The following is a 21,905-nucleotide window of genomic DNA, read 5'->3' on the forward strand; positions in this document are numbered from 1 at the left end:
CTATTTATAGATTGATTGATCTTTCTTTGCAATTACACACACCCCTCTAATAATCAGATTTATTACTGTACATCAGTATCAATTACACTCTGAATACAAGGGTATATTGAGAAATCCCACATATTAGCATTAACAAACTTTGAGGATGTGATGAGATCAGATAACCACCCTGATGCGTAAAGTGCCAAAGAATGGCTGCTTAAATACAAACACACACTTGAAAATTACAGAAGTTTTGCAAATCCTAGACATTAAAGGGGGTGGGGGAGAGAAAAAAAAAATCTCATTGCTTTTAAAATCAAGGTTTTAAAGATATAAATTAGCATGAATATAAAATAACTTAATATGTGGGATTCCCCAAAACCAAAGTTTAAAGGAAAAGATGACAGCTCTGGCGGCCTATATATGTTAGTTGACATGGTATGTTGTATAGGTCTTTCAGAAAGCAACAGGGAAGAGAATAACATTTTTAAAAAAAATGGGAAAATGTGATTAGAAAACCAAAAAATTGACAAAGAAACTCAGGAGCAGATGTAGTATCTGAAAGTACCTTTTAACAGCTCCCCTCCCTTTTTTAAAAAAAATTGACCAGATTTCAACTTAATGATGTTGCTTTAGCCTACACTATTTTTCAACTGACCATCTCAAAATTTATTCCTCAGAGTCAATACAAACATTACCAATACATTTTTAAAGTGAAAATATTATTGCTAAATATATTATTCTACTTTTGCCAAAACATTTATTCTATCATGAGCTCACTAAGGGTCACTTAAACTTACGATGGAATATAGCCATTAAATAAGGGTCAATTTAACAACTATTACACATCTACACTCATTTGTAGAGTGAATAAACTGTTTTCTAATCAGTCCACGTCTCAGAAATACATTTCCTTCTAAAGTATTATGACATCACAGGTATAATTTCACAGTTGAATACAATTTAATCATTTACTTCACGGGTATGAAAAGAGTGCATAGCAGAAGAGACCAGAGACAAAATTCAGCATGGACTGCTGTAAATGAGACACTTATGACAGTCTCCAATAATTTGTTAACCATTTATGGCAAATCAAAAAACTGCATCTGGTATGTCTTATATTTTCCCATTAAATAACTGTTCTCCTGCCAAAAAAATCCATAAAGAAATTCTTCAAAAGATTTGGCCAAAAAAGCTGCGTCTGGGAATGTATTTGGCCCATTTTCAACAGGACATCATATGTTGTCTTGAATATATAACATGTTAAAAACCTGAGAGACTTTTCTGAGAAAAAAAAAGCTATTATTTGATAGATACTTCTAACCAAGTAAAACGTTGTTTCCCTTATGCAGCAAGTTTTTAAATTAAACTGCTTATATCACATTGAGCGAGACAAGGTAGGTGAGGTAGTATCTTCAATTGGAGCAACTTCTGTTGGTGGCAAAGACAAGCTTTTGAGTTACACAGAGCTCTTCCTGAGATCTGAATATTTCCTCATTCACCTTGTCTCTCATATCCTGGGACAAACATGGCTAAAACAACACTGAAAATATCACATTGTTGTTTGAAACCACACTAAGATCCAACCTTACCTCTAAGTTCAAACCTACTGAGACCTACCAACCTTCCCACCATCACAATCACCAAATGCAAAAATATGGGACTCAGTTCACTCTGGCATGAGCACACCCTCTAACAAAAGAGGTGGAGTTTTGTCTGCTTACGCCAAGGTTCAATTTGGTCCTTGGTCTCAGGAAGTGTTTCCCAGGGAATGACTATACTGAAACCAAGCTATACAGATTGTTCAACTCACACCAAAAAAGGTAACTAGCTGCACATTCACGTAGCAGCTTGATATTTTATTTACGTTGTAGAAGTCATATGTGGACTTGGGAAAATACCCCAAACTTTGCCCACAGGAGGCCAAGTTTTGCACGCACACACACACACACACACACACACACACACACACAAACTGGAATTTGAGTAAACACTCATTCAATCAACTAAGAGTCACAGCTTTTCTGGAGAATTGTTGCTGAAACAATTGAGAGTTCCCGAATTACTTTGCACCCTTACTTCTTCTCTGACCCCAAGCTTTCCTATCTGTTTGCTTTAAAAGGAAAAGGTTTGTTTTAAGGGATAAGAATGAGTTGATCAATGCAGATGAGGAACAAAAAAATAAAAACACCAAAAAAGTTTTAAAATGAGCAGTAGGAATCAGATGAATATGTTCATTGCTTAACAGCAGAAGTTACCATTACAGGGGCCAACGAGACTCTCTGGGCTCCTTTCCCCAGGGAAAGAAGGATCCCTCAAAAATTACCCTTTGACGGGGGAAGAGAATGAGCAAAAACCAAGAGCCGCTAGTGACTGCAGGGCACAAGTGACCCTTTGCCATCCCCTCATCTACAGATGCTAATTAACATGGACACCTTCTGGCTCTCTTCCTATCCCCAGACCCTCATATCAAGCCTGAATCCATGCAGTGGACTGGGTAGGTTGAAAGCAGGGCATGCAAGTGCAGTAATGGCAAAGCAGGTTGGACTAGGGCACCTAGAGAGAGGGGCAGGAGGAGGGACTGTCAGGAGAGCGAAGAAGAGAAGGAAAAGGTAACAAGACAGGTACAAAACATCCCCTCATGCCTGGAAAAAAGCATTTAAAACTGGGCTAGATTATTTAACAAGCTCAGTACTCTTAATTATTTGTGGGTATTTCAGATCACAAAACCACCATCAAATGTGAGGCAACGGCATAACTGTAAATCTTGCCTCAAGAAAGGAACATGACTAATGTAGAAGGGATAACAGGTCAGGGTTATATTGACAGAACCGTGTAGGAGAGCTAGCACAACGTTTGATGCTATCAGACCACTCTGATGACAACGACAATGAATTCAACAAGAAAATAAAATAAACCCAAAGTTCTTCATATAGCCATTATTTGAATTGCATCAAAGGCATCTGTTTTAAAACTAATATTCTTGCCATCTAACCTTACTGATATTTGCCATATACAAATACCTAAATTTTCACAACTAAGTTTTCACTTTGTGAACTTGAGACCGTATCATACAATGTGCTGATATAGATATGAAAAAGCAGAGTTGATAATTTTCACTAAAACGTTACTGTGCCTTTTAAGGTTTCCTAACATTGTTTTAACGTTAAAACTCTATGTCAATGAATCATTAATCTCCAGCTTGTTTATTAAAGAAAAAACCACACAACTCTTCTTTATATGATTCATGTCTAAGTGCAGTCATAAAGCAAAAACCATTTATCTTTTTCAAAATTGTTTCTCCTGGCAAACTCCTTCACTGTCTGGCCAAGTTTTGTCTTAAAAATAAAGTACACTATAACAACATTTATCAACATTTAGAGTACTTAATCTAAGAATATGTCCAAGGCATCTTTCTAAACAATAAGGCAATCAAGAATCTTGCATTCCAAGACAGGTGAAATCAGATCCGAAAATATAGTCTTTAAACTAATCTCTGATACAGACACAACTCCCATTGATGTCAATATGTATGTGAGGCGATCTGATGCTTTATTATGAAGATTAAAAAAAACAATATAAATTGCTTTTTGCCTATTGCCACACAGATGTTAAAAACTTTTTAAGAAATTGTTGCCATAACACTTCATATCCTTTTTCTATTATAATGTCCATCACTACCTGTCTGTATGCCCCTCCATCCAATCTCACCTCTGCTGGTGCAACTTCTGCTAGCTGGAACATCTACTTCTCTGCCTCACTGCCTCTTTAACTCATTTCAAATCTCAACCAAACACATCTTCGTCCCTTGTCTCTATATTTACCTTTCGTTTTTCTTCTGCTGTTATTAACTTTGAAACTATTTAATTCAGACCAAAACTTCCAAATACAATTTATATCAAAGATACAGTATTTTTTAAATAGAATAGAAACACAGACTCAGGATTACAATCACAACAGAAAAATAGTGAACCGTCAAGAAAAAGATGAAGTTCCAGGAGAGAGCAATTTGCATACCCATATTTTATTATGGAAACTTATTTAGTTGAGATATTTTTATGGCACTCATCACCGTCGTATCTGAGCACCTTAGAAACATGCTTTTAAAGAAGGTGACAAAACTAACTCAAGGGCAGAGGTGTCTTAGAAAAAAGTCTGAATATAAAAGGCTTCTCCTGATATGAGATCACGAATAAGAACTATAAACTTCCTTCAAATAATCAGTTTAAGAAAAAATTGAAGATCTTCAAGGATGGCACAAATCTGCTCTTTTACTTCACAAGAGAAAAAAAGGGAAGTTCCCTTATTGTAACTGGAGTTCTTCAATATGCATGGCTGTTACCTGTATTCTACTGTGGGGTATGCATACACTCTACATACCTGGGACTGGAAGAATTTGCAAGCAGTGTTCATTGGTCCATGCCTATACCTTTGCTCTCCTTGTGCTTTGTAACAATGGTATAAGGCAGTGGTTCTCAAACTGTGGGTTGGGACCCCAAAGTGGGTCATGACCCTGTTTTAATGGGGTCACCAAAGCTGGTGTTAGACTTGCTGGAGCCTGGGGCTGAAGCTTAAGCCTGAGCCCCTCTGCCCAGGGCCGAAGCCAAAGGGATTCAGCCCTGGGTGGCGGGTCTCAGGTTATAGGGCCCCCCCCAGGGCTGAAGCCCTTGCATGGAACAGTAGGGCTTTGGCTTTGCCCCCACCCTGGGTAGCGGGGCTCAGGCTTCCCCCCTCCTCCTGGGGTCATGTAGTAATTTTTGTTATCAGAAGCGGGTCGCGGTGCAATGAAGTTTGAGAACCCCGTAAGGGACGGTGCAGACCAATCACCTTTGGTTCTTTCTCTACTGCAAATCGTTTAAAGATCTGAAGCAGAGCGGAAGGAAGGTGGGTTGTGCAACATAGTTAGGGACCACAGATCTCAAGAATTCCAGTGACAATAAGGTAACTTTCTTTTCTTCTCCGAGTGCTCATCCCTGTTTGTATTCCGCTGTGGATAATTCACAAGCAATACTGAGGTAGGAAGAGGGTGCAAAGCTACAAGCAGTTTAGATGCTTGTAGGATTGCCACCCCAAAGAATTAATCATCTGTGGAGGCTTGAATGAGGGTATGGTACTCATGAAAGTATGGCTAGAGCTCCACGTTGCTGCTTTGCAAACTTAAGTAAGGACACCTCATGAAGTGACTACTGAGGCTGCTTTTGTAGGAAGGGAGATACAACCCAAGATGCACTCAGGTATTCTTTGGGAGAATAAAGCTTGCCCTCTCGTTCATTCTGCTATAGAAACAATCTAGGGGGCATTCTGATCATTTTTATTCTTTGCAGGTAAAATGCTAATATATGTCTCACATTGAGGGAATGAAGTCTGGTCTCTTTATTGGTGATATGAGGCTTCAGAAAAAAAAAAACAAGTTAAGTGTATCGCCTGATTTACATAGAAATCTGAAACCACTTAAGAGGTGAATTTTATGTGCAGCCATAGCGAGACTGTCTTTGGTGGATCAGCCATCAGGGCCCTGAGTTCACCTACTCTTCTAGCAGAAGTGATGGTCAACCAGGAAGGCAACTTTTATGGACAAGTAGGACATGGCTTGCAGCTTAAATAGCCTAGTCCGGGGTAGTCAATAGGCAGACTATGGGCCAAATTCAGACCGCTAGATGCTTTTGAATGGACCACAAAATCTTTTTATTTACTTATGATCATTACTGTTATTATTTTTGTATTTGCTTATCTGGAATTTGGATCTTGACTATACCTTAACCAATAAATTTGGACCTTGGCTAAAAATAATTGATTACCCTTGGCCTAGTCAATAGAGAATATGAAGATGAGTTCCCATTGTGGGGTTGGTTTCATCACTGGTGGGAGGGTTCTAATCAGACTCTTGATGTCACCAGGTGAGTTAAAAAATAAATAGCTTTCAATAGCCTGGGCCGTTTGGGAGCAAAGAGAATGACTAGTGCTCTGTTGGATCTTTCACAGAACCTGAGGTAATAGCAGAATGGGAGGAAAGGCATACCTCATGTGGCCTGTTCAGGATAACAGGAGAGCATTTCCTTCAGAGCTGCGTCCCTGAAGTCTCTTGGAACAGAATGTGTCACACTTCCTGCTCACCTGGGATGCAAACATCTCAAGAAGAGGTTCCCTTCTGAGTGAAGATGTTGTTCACCACTGAGTCATGTAGTCCCCATTCATGATCAGTGGCAAAATGTCTGGCGAGGCTGTCTGCCAGTGAATTGTGGGCACCCAGTAGGACTGCATAACGTGGTTCTCAATACACCAATTCCGTAAGTTGACTGCTTCTATGCATGGTGGGTGGATTTTGCCCCTCTGCTTGTTTATGTAGAACATTGTCATAATTTTGTCTGACATTATCAGGATATATCAGGATCATATGAGTGGTAAGAGTGCCATGCAGGCTTCAGACTGCTTTTAGTTCCAGGAAATTTATGTGCATTCTAGTTTCCCAAAGTGTTCAAGTGCCTTGTGCTCTGTGATCATCTATATGAACTCCCCAGCCTAGCAGGAGAGTATTTGTAATTATTGTTTTGTGTTGCTCTATGCATACACATTGAGGGTCTTTCCACCATGGCAGCAAAGCCTTCCGTGAGGGTATATATACTGTTCAGAGTCAAGTTTGTAGGCAACGGAAATGGAGTCTGGCAAACGGCATCACTTCACGTAAGTACATGATGCCACGTGCTCTACAAGAGTGAGGCATACCCAAATTGATGTCTGAGGGTTGCACATGACTTGGTCTATCTGATCGATTGTGGCATGGAATCTGACTGTAGCAAAATAAGCCCTTGCCCTGACCGAGTCCAGAGTTGCTCCTCTATATTCTATGGACTGTGTCGGGGTCAGAGTAAATGTTTCCAAATTCAGGCAGATACCCAGGAATGTTAAGATATAGAGCAGCAATGGAGTTGATGCCAGGACTTCTGGCATCACCTGTGTGACGAAATGGGGTTTTCCCTTTTTATGGTGTATGCGAGTCTTACTATTGAGCCTACATGGGTTTTACTGTTTTGCAAGAAAACTGTGTGTGCCTCAGTTTCTCTGTGTGCTGCACCAATTCCTTGTGGTGGGAATAGGGGTGTGTGACTTTGGCTGAGACCTCTGGGGCAAGTGAGGCTGCTTTAGCTGCCTGCATATACGCTATGACTGGTGCCTTTCGTAACCTGAGACCCAGGAGGGGGATGCAACCAGGTGACTCTTTGCCCAGGAAGCAAGACAAAGACAAGGAAGAGGAGCAAAGGGGGTATCTGAGGTCGGGTAGCTGGAGGCTGGCAGTCTGCTTGGGGGACTGGAAGAGGTGGAGTCCAGGCTGTCTGGCCCAGGACTCCCCAAGATGGACTTGGCTGAAAGTCACTGATTTCTGTGATAGCAAGCTCTGTTCTACACTGTCTTCCTGTCAACTAATAAACCCTTCTGTTCTACGTGTTGGCTGAGGGTCACTGCTGACTGAAGAGTTGGGGTGCAGGGCCCTCTGGCTTCCCCAGGAGCCCTGTCCGGGCAGACTCGCTGAGGGAAGTGCACGGTATGGAAGGGGATGCTGAATGCTCCAAGGTCAGACCCAGGACGGTTGAAGCTGTATAAGCTACTTGCCCTGGCAACAGTATGCTCAGAGAGAGGAGGCATGCTGCCCCAGAGTCCGGACTGGCTTCGTATGGAGTAGTTCCAGAGCATTGGCCCGGTGACTCCATAACAACCTGCATTTCAGAAGCCAGCCATCTAAGTATGGGAAGATGGTGGAGCTGTTGCAACTGTGCTGTGCTGCTACTACTGCAAAGACATTTGTAAAGATCCTAGGGTGCAGCTGTAAGCTAAATGGAAGCATTCTATACAGGTAGTTGTCAGGACCCACTACAAATCTGAGGAACCTTCTGTGAGAAGGCTGAATGTCAACATGAAAATAAGCATCTTACAAATTAAGAACTATGAACCATGCGTCTTTGACCAGGGATGGAATTACTGAGGTCATTGTGATGATGCAAAATTTCTGTTTACAAATAAAAGCACTGAGTTGATGTAGGTCAAGAATAGGTCTCCACCCTCCCTTCTTCTTGGGGACCATGAAATATTTCAAATAGAATCCTTTTCTCTGATGCTGAGGTGGCATCCCCTCAATAGTCTTTCTCCTATGATGGGAAATAATCTCCTGCAGGAAAGTCCCCTCGTGATAGTGATCCCTGAAGAGGGATAGGGAACAGGGTTTTGAAAGGGCTGGAGAGAGAAATTTAATGGTATAGCTGGTAGGGATAATATCCAGTACCCATCCATCTGTTGTTATTCTCCAATTGTGGGGAATTCAGGCTAGGTGACCACCAAAGTGAACATTGGAATTGGGCGGATATGGCATCAACATCAGTTCACAGCTCCTGAGTGTCCTGTCAAAAATATTTTTTGAGCAGGGGGCGAGGTTGAGTAGATGCAGCTGATGTAGAAAGAGCAGTGAATCTAGATCATTGCACCTTTTGCCATTTGCAAGGTGACTCATATAAACACTAATAATAATAAAAGGGTGTGGAAAGGGCATACGTTTGTATGGCTACTTATGAAATCTTCTTTATAGGATTGGTGTATATATAGGGAGCGGAGGGCTGCCTTGGGGGTGCTTTAACAAGTGCAAGGAATTATCCATCTTTTCATTGAAAAGGCTGGTTTTGTCAAAGCAAAAAAGTCCTCTGTGGTATCTTGGACTTCTCTAGAGACTCCCAAAGCGTGTAGCCATAATTGACAGCACATCACTATGGCAGTTGCCATTCATCTTGATGCTATGTTGGCTGCAACAAGCAAAGAGGTTCTGGCCACCAACTTGCCTTCACCTGTAAGGACTTGAAATTTAGCCTGCGCTTCTTGAGGGAGTTTCTCTTTGAAGTCCAGAAACTTTAATTTATAAAGTCATACTTGAACAGCAGAACCTGGTAGTCTGATATTCCAAATTGGAGGCTAGTAGATATAAATACTTCCCACCTGAAAAGATCTAAGCATTTGGCCTCTTTATCTGCAGGGATGACCCTGGGGTGATGCTGCCTGGATCTTTCGGTGGCTGCCTGAACAACCAAGGAGCTTGGGGCAGGATGGGTAAAGAAGAAGTCTGCTCCCTCTTGGGGGTAGGGGCACACGTCACATATACCATATGAATCTTGCCAGTTCCAGTATGGCTTCACTGATCAGGAGCACAATTCAACTGAATATCATGGATTGTAGGATATCCAGAAGTTTATGCTGCGTCCTGGATCTCTTTTAAGGAGATCTGGAATTCCTCTGCCACTCTCCATAGCAGCTCCTGGAACTTTCTATGAACATCTGGAGGAGACAGTGAAGTCTGAGTGACCATCTGACTACTGGTATTGATGATTCTAGCTCATCCTTTTCCTCTTCCATGGGTTCCAGGTGAAGTTCTGACTGACCCCTTGGAGAAGAGGGATAACATGACTCCCTGCTTGTTCGTATGGACTCTGGGTACCAGCAGGGCCAGTAGAAGGGATCAAAGGTAGGCTGTGGAGGCCCCGAAGGCACTGGGTACTACTGCTCCCAAGAAAGATGTGCTAGGTTGGGTGGATGAGGCGGGTTGCAGGAGACTTTCAATCCCCTATATGGGCTGATCTCTCTCAGTGGAGGTGATGACAGTTCCTCTGAACATGCAGCTAGCAAATAGGATGGTGAACTTCTTTCAGAGACTCTGCTTCCTCCTGAAGTCAGAATCTCCCTAGTCAGGATGGCCCAGACAGTAGGGGAGTTTGAAGACCTGGGAGGAGGAAGATATCCTCCAGAGCGGTGTAAGTCTCTACCCTCCTTGAGAATAATTGAGTCTTATCACCTGGCACCATCGGAGTCAGCATGGCTCAAGTCTTAGTGGTTGGTGAATCATTAAAGGGGTGCAGCAGTACTGCCAGTAATGCATCTCCCTTTGAGTGCTCTTCATGGACAACAACGGTTCTGGGTCCTTAGAGTCCCAGTGCTTAGATTTTGTCAGTGTCTGAACTGGTGCCACTCTTAGCGCAGAGGTCAGTACCAAAGGAGCTCTGCTCCTATACATCTTTTGATCATGGCCATGTGGCTTAGGAGGGCCTAAGTTTCTGGGGCCTGGGTCCAATGACTCTCCCAACTCTGACAGGGCCAGGCAGGGATCCCTCCTCCTTGCAGTGGATTTAAAAGGCATCTGCTTTTATGCTTATGAATGTCCCCATCTTTCCTAAGACCACTCAGATGAAGGGTCTTTAGCTTTAGCAGATACTGAACTTAGTGGAGATATGGGCTTCCTTGAGGCAATAAAGGAATCGTTAGCTGGTTGTCACTGACTGAAAAGGAACAAGGACAGGAGACAGTTTTTGAAGCCTGGTATCCTGGACATAATCTAAATCCTATACTGGGGAGGCTGGGAGAGTACTGAGGGGGCTGGGGGTGGGATTCTAAGTAATGGCTAACTAATACTAGCTAGCAGAAACTCTATAAAACCCCACAAAACTTTATGTAATTTTGAATATTTACAGAATGAAGAGAAAGGATCAGTTCTGGATACTGGAGGGTCCGTCCCAGATCATGTGGCAATAAGAAGGAACTGGAGAGTGGGCTGGTCTGCACTGCCCCTTATGCCTGTGGTTTGAATCACAAGGAGAGCAAGGGAGCAGGTGTGACTAATGGACAAGATTCTTCCAGTCCCAGATGCGTGGAGAATGTTTGTATCCCAGAGTGAAATACACATAGGGACCAACACTCAAAGAAGTTACTAGTTCACACCTTTGTTAACTTTTCAGGAGTACCACACCATCTCCTCAATTTCTTGCACACCTTTAGAAAAAATCAACTTGTTTACCTTGTTTCCTAAGGTCCTCAATTTGCTCCTCTTTCAGATCCAACTGCTCAGTCAACCTTGATGCTGCATCCAAGGCAGCATTTGCTTCCTCTAAACTTTCCTGTAAGGAGAGGAAAGTCACTATCACAATAATCTATTGTGATGACAAAAATAAAATATTTCAGGCTCAAAGATTTTAATCACTGTTATTTTAAATACTTGGACTGTAAACAGAGGAAAATGGATAAGCAGCACAATTTCATCTTATTGGCTAGCTTGCCCTCCTTTTCTCCTCGCTTCCACCAGTCAAAAATTTTACTGATGACTTATAAACAGTGTTATCTAATATATTCCTATGTAATAATGTATTTAAAACTCAACAATCAGAATTATTTAATCCAGTAATTTAAAAATCTTCTCAGCCCACCTGTAAAGACTCAACCCTCTCTTCTAGCTTTTCAGCTTTTTTTTTCCATTCTGCAGTCTGTTTCTGGTGTTTTTCTAGTTCCGCTGAATACATGGCTTTCTCCTCTTAAAAAAAAAAAGGGGAGGGGGGGCAGGAATAAATAAATTTAAAAAAAAAAATCACACAATCAGTTCACGCTTTCTAATCCTCTAGGTTTTGTGATGTATAACAGTCAAACCTTAGGTATGGAAATCCAAATACAGCACCGCTAACAGTGAAATTCTGAACCCACTGAAGTCAATGGGATTTTCACCACTGACTTCAATGAGGCCAGAATTTCACCCTAAGTGTATTAAAGGTAAAATAGAGATTTTGAAATTAAAATCTACTTGAATGCAATTGGTGATAGCCAAAATTAAAAACAATGCACCAAACCACAACTATTATACTGACCGAAAATTTTCATTGCAATCTTTTCTTCAAGATTTTGGATGCGACTTACCCTGCTGGAACTGCTCTAGTACCATCTGCAGGTTGGCCAGTGACAGTGCATACTGTTTCACCTGATCCTGTGACATGGTAAGCTGAAGCAAGGTTTCATCTCTCTGCCTGGACACCAGGTTCAGCTGCTCTTGCAAGGATTCCACCTGCAGACTAGCTTGATGGCTTCATCAAAAGAAAATATTTTTTTATATACACATACATAAACACATATAATTCCAGTTATCTGAATTCCTCTATCCAATAAGTTGATAGTTATCTGAATCCAGAGTGCATTCTCCATGTTAATTAATAGCACTTCCATTTATCCAAAAGTTTGGGATGTCCTCCAGGTCATTCGGAGGAACGGGAACGTAGTGTAGTATAGCGTGTAAACTGCTTGTTGAATACAGTAGAACCTCAGAGTTACAAACACCTCAGGAATGGAGGTTGTTCATAACTCTGCAATGTTCGTAACTCTGAACAAAATGTTATGGTTGTTCTTCCAAACGTTTACAACTGAACACTGACTTCATAACAGCTTTGCAAATTTACTACGCAGAAGAAATATATCGCTTTCCCTTCATTTTTTTCATCGTTTACATTAAACACAGTACTCTACCATTTTTTTGGTCTCTGCTGCTGCCTGGTTGTGTACTTCTGGATCCAAATGAGGTGTGTGGTTGACTGACTTGTAACCCGAGCCCCGCTGCCCAGGACTGAAGCTGTTGGGCTTCAGCTTCGGCCCTGGGCAGTGGGGCTCGGGCTTTGGCCCCAGGCCCCAGCAAGTCTAAGCCAGCCCTGGCGACCTGATTAAAACAGGGCCCCGACCCACTTTGGGGTCCCAACCCACAGTTTGCAAACTGCTGTTCTACTGTATCTATTTTCTTCCTTTATTATTCATGACTAAAAGATATTTTCATAGAAATAGCATTCTGGTCTCAAAGGCCCAATCTTTCCCACTGAAATCAACAGGTGCCTTTCCATCAAATTTCATGAGAGTTATTAATGTCACAAAGTTCAGTTGATCTTGTTCCTTATTCTCCATTTGACATCACATTCCTCTATTTATTACAACCAGAAGATTATCAATTTGATTCATTACTGTGTTACTCCGATTTTATGCTAGAACTAAAACTTACGGGAAATAACTAGAGCTGGCTGGAAAATATTTGAAGTTTTCTATGAAAAATTTGGAAAAACATTCTGATGAAGACAGGCATATAACTTCTTTCAGTCATTTCGAACAATTCTAGAAAGAAGCAGCAGAAAATTTTTTGCAAAGCAAAGACCCTGGTTTTGTGCCAAAACCATTTATAGTGATGACTGAGGTAACAGCAAAACAATAAATTGTACAAGAGTCTTGTTTATAAACAAGATGTTGCAAAAATTTGTACTTAAGCTAAGCATTTTTTAAGTTTAGCAACATTTGGACACAGTTTCCACCCTTGCTTTTTATGAAACTAATCATTCATGAACACTAATCTCCATTCTCCAAATTTATTTTAAAACAAGAAGGTATGGGAATATATCAGACAGGAAGAACACCCATTCATAGCCCTGACCACTCGTTTATTTGTCTGGTCAGCTGGAATTAGACAGGAAAGCAAATTTTTATATTTTTAAAATAAGATAGACATTCTTTTATGTTAGATTACATTAACATATGAGTTTCAAGACAATCACGGGATAATTTCACATCTCTGAATCTGGTACAAAGATAGTTATACTTTAACAGCAAGAATATGACAGGTATTAAAGCAGTGGTTCTCAACTATTTACCCTAGTGTCCACAAATGCAGCTCTCTTATGTGGGCCACATCCACGCAATATATATATCACCCTGCCCGTTGTGGCTGCCTCGTCAGGCACACATCCCTCGATGCCTGTTCCCAGACAATCAAAGGTAGGGGTGATCTCATGCACTGAGCCATGGGGGTTCCTAATGGGGAAGCCGCCCACAGGACAAATTTCCACCCACACCAGCTCTACCTCCAGAGACGGGACTTACAGGGCAGCCTCCTACTCTGGCTGTGAGCTCCAGGTCCACACATGGCCAGCAGGAATGAGCAGGTGGGCTCATTGCTGCAGGCAGCCCAGGACATGCTCCAGCCTGGAGCATGTGCATCCCCCCAAGAAGCGACACGTAGCTATGGCTGGGGGCATGTGCTCCCCCCATTTCTCCGTACGTCTCTGGCCCAGAAGCAAGGAGGCAGCGCTCCCTCTGGCAGTGGCACTGTCAGTCATCCCCTTCTCTACCCCCTGTCCCATCCCCTCCCCCTTCTCTATCTTCTCCACACTGTCCCCTGCCCCATTACCCTCCCACCCCAACCCCTTGTCCTGCCCCACCCCACGGGCACTCACCATTGTACAGAAACAGGACTACAGCAGTCCTACAGCATACACAGAAGGCAACAATGGGCACTAGACCCAGGAGGCAGCGTCCTGGAGCTGCCAGCCCCGAGCAAGCCTACTCCCTCCCCAACAGGCTGAGAAGCGCAAGCCCGTGCTCGGTGCTCAGAAAAATTTTGGGGGGGGGGGGGGAGGGAGAAGAGAACTTGTGACTGGTGCAGATTGATGACCCAGCACCTCCCCCCACCATTGGTAACCAAATTTTTAGTGTTTGGTCAACAATGCTGACAGAACACCTGGCAGTGTGTTCCTGCAGCGTGGGGAGATGGAAGGGAGGAAGCAGCAGGTTGCCGGTTGGCTGCTGGCCGAGTTCTTCCCCTGCCACGGGGGTTGCTTCACCTTCCCTGCTGGCAGGAGGCTGAGGTGCCGTCTCTCCCTCAGCTGGCCCACCCACTACCGGGACCAGAATTTTTCGGCAAACTCTGAATTTTTTTAAGCACATGGCGCCCAATAAAGGGCCCTGCTGACCCGCCACCCCCTCAGTTCCTTCTTGCCAGATACTCTGACAGAGAGGTAGGAGGATTGGAAATTTGGAATGGACACGAACACCACATCTTGAAGAACAACAATTACGAGAAGGTGAGTAACCGTTCTTTCTTCGAATGCTTGTTCAAGTCAAATCCAATCAGGTGACTCACAAGCCCAAGTTCAAGAGGTGGAATTGGAGTCGTCCACTGATTGGAGCACTGCTCTTCCAAAGGCTGCATTGTCTCTGGCCTGCTGGGGTGATTTCATAGTGTGTGGTGAAAGGGTGTGTGGAGGACCATATCGCTGCTCTGCAGATTTCCTGGGTGAGAACCTGCACCAGGAATGCCGTTGAAGAGGCCTGAGCCCTGGTGGAGTGCGCAGTGATCAAAGGAACAGGCAGCCCTGCCAGGCTGTAGCACTCACTGATGCAGGACGTGATCCATGATGAAATCCGTTAAGAGGAGACAGAAAGATCTTTCATTCTGTCCGCCACTCCAATGAATAACTGGATGGACTTTCGGAACGGACATCCAATGAGTGAAGTGTTTGCTTCCTGCCACTAGAGTGCGGCTTAGGGTAGAAAACAGGGAGGAAAATGTCCTAGTTGATGTGAAACTGGGAGACAACCTTTGGGAGAAAAGTCAGGTGAGGTCTGAGCTGAACCTTGTCCTTATGGATACAGTGTAAAGGGGGCTCTGATGTTAGGGCCCTGAGCTCACACACCCTCCTAACTGAGGTTATCGCTACCAGAAACGCCACCTTGTATGAGAGATAGAGCAGGGAGCACGTCTCCAAAGGCTCAAATGGTGACCCCATAAGTCTGGATAGGACCAAACTGAGGTCCCAAGCTGGGACAGGCTGTCGGACCTGCAGGTATAGCCTGTCGAGACCTTTAAGGAAACAGCTGACCAATGGGTTGGCTCTGAGCCTGGGTGGAAGGCAGAGATGGCAGCCAAATGAACCCTTACTGATGTCACAGACAGCCCCTGCTGCTTTAGGTGGAGAAGCTAGTCCAGTATTAGTGGCACTGAGGTGAGCGTTGGAGACAAATAGTGCTGCGCTGACCAGACTGAAAATCTCTTGCACTTGGCAAGGTAGGAAGCTCTTGTGGAGAGTTTCCTGCTGTCAAAGAGAACTTGTCTGACTTGATCAGAATAAGAAAGTTCCACTGGGTTCAGCCACGGAGCTTCCATGCCATGAGGTGGAGCGACTCGAGGTTAGGATGCTGGAGGCGGCTGTGATCCTGAGTTAGTAAGTCCAGGAAGAGCGGCAAGGTGACTGGAGCTTTCACAGACATTTCCAGGAATGATGTGTACCAGGGCTGGCGGGGCCAGGCTGGAGCTATCAATATCATTGATACGTCTTCCCTCCATATCTTGAGGAGCACCTTGTGAATGAAAGGGATGGGCGGGAACATGTATAGGAGATGGCCTTCCCTTAGGAGGAGGAATGCATCCACGATGGAGCCCAGGCTGTGATTCAGGAAGGAGCAAAACTGCTGACACTTCCTGTTGCGTCGCATGGCGAAAAGATCTATCTGGGGAAAGACCCACTGATGGAAGATTGAGTTCACGACATCCGAGCAATGGGACCACTCATGGCCAGGGAACGACCTCCTGAGATGGTCCACCAACTCATTTTGTACTCCAGGGAGGTACGATGCTTGTATTGAATGTTCTACACAGAAGTCCCACAACAAGAGGGCTTCCTGGCACAGGGGAGAGGAGCGTGCACCCCTTTGTTTGTTGATATCAAACATCGCCATGGTGTTATCTGTCATGACTAATACACATCTCCCTGTTAGGTGGGCTCAGAAAGTCTGGCATGCCAGGCGTACCACTCTCAGCTAACATTGATGTGTAGAGCGAGATCCGCCTGAGACCAGAGGCCTTGTGTTCTGAGGTCTCCCAAATGTGCCTTCCAGCCCAAGTCTGACGTGTCTGTCACTAGCGAGAGGGATGACTGAGGGCTGGCGAAGGGGATGCCAACACATACTACCTGTGGGTTGAGCCACCACAGGAGGGAGTTGAGTACCGGGCGAGGATGGGTAACAATTCTGTCCAAACTGTCCTGGGCTGGATGATACACTGACCCTAGCCATGACTGAAGAGGTCAAAGTCTGAGTCTCATAGACTCATAGATATTAAGGTCAGAAGGGACCATTATGATCATCTAGTCTGACCTCCTGCACAATGCAGGCCACAGAATCTCACCCACCCACACCTGCAATAACCCTCTCACCTATGTCTGAGCTATTGAAGTCCTCAAATCATTGTTTAAAGACTTCAAGGTGCAGAGAATCCTCCAGCAAGTGACCCGTGCCCCATGCTGCAAAGAAAGGCAAAAAACCCCCAGAGCCTCTTCCAATCTGCTCTGGAGGAAAATTCCTTCCTGACCCCAAATATGGCGATCAGCTGAACTCTGAGCATGTGGGCAAGATTCAGCCAGATACCCAGGAAAGAATTATCTGTAGTAACTCAGATCCCACCCCATCTAGCATCCCATCACAGGCCACTGGGCCTATTTACATTGAATAGTTAAAAGATCAATTAATTGCCAAAATCATGTTGTTATCCCATCTCCTCCATAAACTCATCAAGTTTAATCTTGAAGCCAGATAGGTCTTTTGCCCCCACTGCTTCCCTTGGAAGGCTGTTCCAGAACTTCACTCCTCTGAGGGTTAGAAACCTTCGTCTAATTTCAAGTCTAAACTTCCCGATGGCCAGTTTATATCCATTTGTTCTTGTGTCCACATTGCTACCGAGCTTAAATAATTCCTCTCCCTCCCTGGTATTTATCCCTCTGATATATTTATAGAGAGCAATCATATCTCCCCTCAAACTTCTTTTGGTTAGGCTAAACAAGCCAAGCTCCTCGAGTCTCCCTTCATAAGACAGATTTTCCATTCCTCGGATCATCTTAGTAGCCCTTCTCTGTACCTGTTCCAGTTTTAATTCATCCTTCTTAAACATGGGAGGTCAGAACTGCACACACTATTCCAGGTGAGGTCTCACCAGTGCCTTGTATAATGGTACTAACACCTCCTTATCTCTACTGGAAATACCTCACCTGATGCATCCCAAGACCGCATTAGCTTTTTTCACGGCCATATCACATTGGCAGCTCATAGTCATCCTGTGGTCAACCAATACTCCAAAGTCCTTCTCCTCCTCCGTTACTTCTAATTGATGCGTCCCCAGCTTATAACTAAAATTCTTGTTACTAATCCCTAAATGCATGACCTTACACTTCTCACTATTAAATTTCATCCTATTACTAGTACTCCAGTTTACAAGGTCATGCAGATCCTCCTGTATGATATCCCGGTCCTTCTCTAAATTGGCAATACCTCCCAGCTTTGTATCATCGGCAAACTTTATTGGGACACTCCCACTTTTTGTGCCGAGGTCAGGAATAAAAAGATTAAATAAGATTGGTCCCAAAACCGATCCCTGAGGAACTCCACTGGTAACCTCCCTCCAGCCTGACAGTTCGCCTTTCAGTAGGACCCATTGCAGTCTCCCCTTTAACCAATTCCTTATCCACCTTTCAATTTTCATATTGATCCCCATCTATTCCAATTTAACTAATAATTCCCCATGTGTCACAGTATCAAATGCCTTATTGAAATCCAGGTAAATTAGATCTACTGTGTTTCCTTTGTCTAAAAAAATCTGTTATTTTCTCAAAGAAGGAGATCAGGTTGGTTTGGCATGATCTACCTTTTGTAAAGCCATGTTGTATTTTGTCCCATTTGTCATTAACCTAAATGTCCTTAACTACATTCTCCTTCAAAATGTTTTCCAAGACCTTGCATACTACAGATGTCAAACTAACAGGCCTGTAGCTACCCCGGATCACTTTTTTTTCCTTTCTTAAAAATAGGAATTATGTTAGCAATTCTCCAGTCATATGGTACAACCCCTGAGTTTACAGATTCATTAAAAATTCTTGCTAATGGGCTTGCAATTTCACGTGCCAATTCCTTTAATATTCTTGGATGAAGATTATCTGGGCCCCCCAATTTAGTCCCATTAAGCTGTTCGAGTTTCGCTTCTACCTCAGATATGGTAATATCTACCTTCATATCCTCATTCCCATTTGTCATGCTACCATTATCCCTAAGATCCTCATTAAAGACTGAGGCAAAGTATTTATTTAGATATTGGGCCATGCCTAGATGACCCTTAACCTCCACTCCATCCTCAATGTTTAGCGGTCCCACTTCTTCTGTGTTTTCTTATTTATATGGCTATAGAACCTTTTACTATTGGTTTTAATTCCCTTTGCAAGGTCCTTCTCACTTTATCCCTACATGTTCTGACCTCAATAAAGTAGCTTTCCTTGCTGATCCCGCCCATCTTCCACTCCCTGTATGCTTTCTGCTATTTCTTAATCACCTCTCTGAGATGCTTGCTCATCCAGCTTGGTCTACAACTCCTGCCTATGAATTTTTCCCCTTTCTTGGGATGCAGGCTTCTGATAGCTTCGGCAGCTTTGACTTGGAGTAATCCCAGGCTTCCTCTGCCTTTAGATCCATACATCCTTCAATCCAATCCACTTCCCTAACTAAATTTCCTTAATTTTTAAAGTCAGCCCTTTTGAAATCAAAAACCCTAGTCAGATTTATTTTTGTTTATCCTTCCGTTCAGTTTGAACTGAATTAGCTCATGATCACTTGAACCAAGGTCGTTCCCTATAAACATTTCTTCTATGAGGTCCTCACTACTCACCAAAACCAAATCTAAAATGGCATCCCCTCTTGTTGGTTCAGCAACTACTTGATGAAGGAATCTATCAACTATTGCAACTAGGAAAATCTGAGCCCTTTTATTATTACTAGCACTTGTCCTTGTGACAAAGTTCCTGCTCTACCTTGGTCGGTCTTGCGCTTATTGGCCGATTTGTTTGCCTTGGAGCTTCATGGCAGCCCTCAGCTTGGCCGTTTTTCTGAATTCACAGTCCAGGTTGACTCCTCCCATGTCTGACCAGGAGTTGGGAGGATTTGGAGGGAACCCGGGCCCGCCCTTTACTCCAGGTTCCAGCCCAGGGCCCTGTGGAATGCAGCTGTCTAGAGTGCCTCCTGGAACAGCTGTGCGAAAGCTACAACTCCCTGGGCTACTTCCCCATGGCCTCCTCCCAACACCTTCTTTATCCTCACTATAGGACCTTCCTCCTGGTGTCTGATAATGCTTGTACACCTCAGTCCTCCAACAGTCCACATTCTCACTCTCAGCTCCTACTGCCTCTTGCTCCCAGCTCCTCACACGCACACCACAAACTGAAGTGAGCTCCTTTTTAAAACCCAGGTGCCCTAATTAACCTGCCTTAATTGATTCTAGCAGCTTCTTGATTGGCTGCAGGTGTTCTAATCAGCCTGTCTTAATTGTCTCCAGAAGGTTCCTGATTGTTCTGGAACCTTCCCTGTTACCTTACCCAGGGAAAAGGGACCTACTTAGCCTGGGGCTAATATATCTGCCTTCTATTACTCTCCTATAGCCATCTGGCCCGACCCTGTCACATCCTTCAGTCTATATCTGGGAAGTTAAAGTCTCCCATGATCACACAGTTTCCATTAGTATTTACTTCATTAAAAACATTAAAGAGGGCTCTATCCATATCCATATTAGATCCCGGAGGTCTATAGCACACCCCAAGCACTATCCCAGGGGAGGATCTTGTAGTTTTCTTCCCCAATGTGATTTTTGCCCAGACGGACTGTCTTATCCATTCCATCGCTTCTTATGTCTTTACATTCTACCTCATCATTGATATACAATGCTACTCCACCACCTTTACCTTTATTTCTGTCTTTCCTAAACAGCACATACCTTTCAATACCTGTAGTCCAGTCGTGACTACTATTCCACCATGTTTCTGTTATCCCTATAATATCTGGTTTCACTTCCTGCACCAGTAGCTCTAGTTCCTCCATTTTTGTTACCTAGGCTCCTCGCATTGGTGTATAAACATCTTAATTTTTGCTGTTTGGCCTCGCTCACATTCTTTACCTGATTAGGCTCGGACATTCTACAGCCTATCAGATTGGTATCCACACTGCCCTTCTTCCTTATGTCCATTCTCCTACCCACGACTGTAGCCTTTCTTTCTTTGTTTTCTTCCCTCTCAATGTTAAAATCTGACGTGGCGATTACCTGGACATCTCCCAACCATCTTCCCCCAGATTCCTAGTTTAAAGCTCTCTTAATTAGTTGTGCCAGCCTCCATCCTAGAAGTCTATTTCCTTCCCTACTCAGATGAAGTCCATCCCGAGAGAACTGCCCTCTGTCCATGAATGCCTCCCAGTGGCCACACATCCCAAAGCCCTCCTTATAGCACCACTGCCTGAGCCATTTGTTAATAGTGATAATCTTGTCACACCTTTGTTGCCCTTTTCTAGGAACAGGCAGAATCCCACTGAAGATCACCTGAGCCTCCATTTCCTTAAGTGTCTTCCCCAGCCTGGCATAGTCTCCCTTGATACGTTCCAGCGAGAATCTATCGGTATCATTTGTTCCCACATGAAGGACGATCAGTGGATTCTTTCCCACTCCCTTTAGGATACTCTTCAACCTCAGGTCCACATCCTGTATCTTAGCACCTGGGAGACAGCACACCCTTCTATTCTCTGGATCCACTCTGGTTACAGGCCTGTCCATTCTTCTCAGTAAAGAGTCCCCGATCACATAGACCTGCCTTTTCCTGGTGATGGTGTGATTCTCCAGTCTATCCCCTGTTCCCTCTGGCTTCAAGTTTTTTCCATTCCTATTCTCCCTTATAATCCTCTTCAACCCATCCTGTATCCTCCTAGGACTCATATTTGGTGTAGTCTCCATTGATTCTTCCCCTTTTCCTATAGGACTAGCCGCTCTTCTTTTCTTCCTTGCCCTTCCACCTTCAATGACCACCTGCTGAGCCCCTTCTTCATTTTCCAACTCTTCAAACCTCTTCTTGAGCTCTATTTCTCCTTCACTAGCCCATTTTTTCCTCTGCCAGGTTCTCTTAGTCACATGCTTTCACTATCCATTTTCTTCATCCAGCAGTCTCCCGTCAGAGTTCTTTGGTCTGCTTCCATCTGCAAGCCTGAGCTTTTCCCTTCAGCCGCCTCATGTCTTTGCTCCATAATCCGCTCTAACCCCCTTCTAAACTCAAATCAGACTTTCCACCTGCATCTCCAATCCATCAGCTCTAATTCTATCCTTTGAACCGAGGACAGCTTTGATTCTCCCTCGTTCAGTAGCAGGCCGAGTTCATCAAAAGACGCTCTTACAAAGGCAACTTGCATCTCTACTTGAGCCCTTGATTAGCCAGTCATCGAGGTATGGAACACCTGTACCTGTTGCCTGCGCAGGAACA

At 43.8% G+C, this 21,905-nt stretch overlaps 1 protein-coding gene across 2 annotated transcripts in view; it reads right to left on the reverse strand.

The window, feature by feature from the left end:
* TRIP11 (thyroid hormone receptor interactor 11) overlaps nucleotides 1-21,905 on the reverse strand; it is an 87,878-nt gene that overhangs the window by 13,405 nt on the left and 52,568 nt on the right. For both annotated transcript variants that reach the window (XR_006281859.1, XM_038405953.2), the window contains exons 14-16: nucleotides 11,692-11,855; nucleotides 11,211-11,314; nucleotides 10,805-10,904 (exon numbers count right to left, since the gene is read on the reverse strand). Coding sequence is in view for 1 of the 2 variants with exons in the window: in XM_038405953.2 (XP_038261881.1) it covers nucleotides 10,805-10,904; nucleotides 11,211-11,314; nucleotides 11,692-11,855 (368 nt within the window). In the remaining variant the exon portion in view is untranslated. The remainder of the gene's footprint in view (nucleotides 1-10,804; nucleotides 10,905-11,210; nucleotides 11,315-11,691; nucleotides 11,856-21,905) is intronic.

Source organism: Dermochelys coriacea, chromosome 6 (genome assembly GCF_009764565.3).
Source record: "Dermochelys coriacea isolate rDerCor1 chromosome 6, rDerCor1.pri.v4, whole genome shotgun sequence".
NCBI classification, from domain to species: Eukaryota; Metazoa; Chordata; order Testudines; family Dermochelyidae; genus Dermochelys; species Dermochelys coriacea.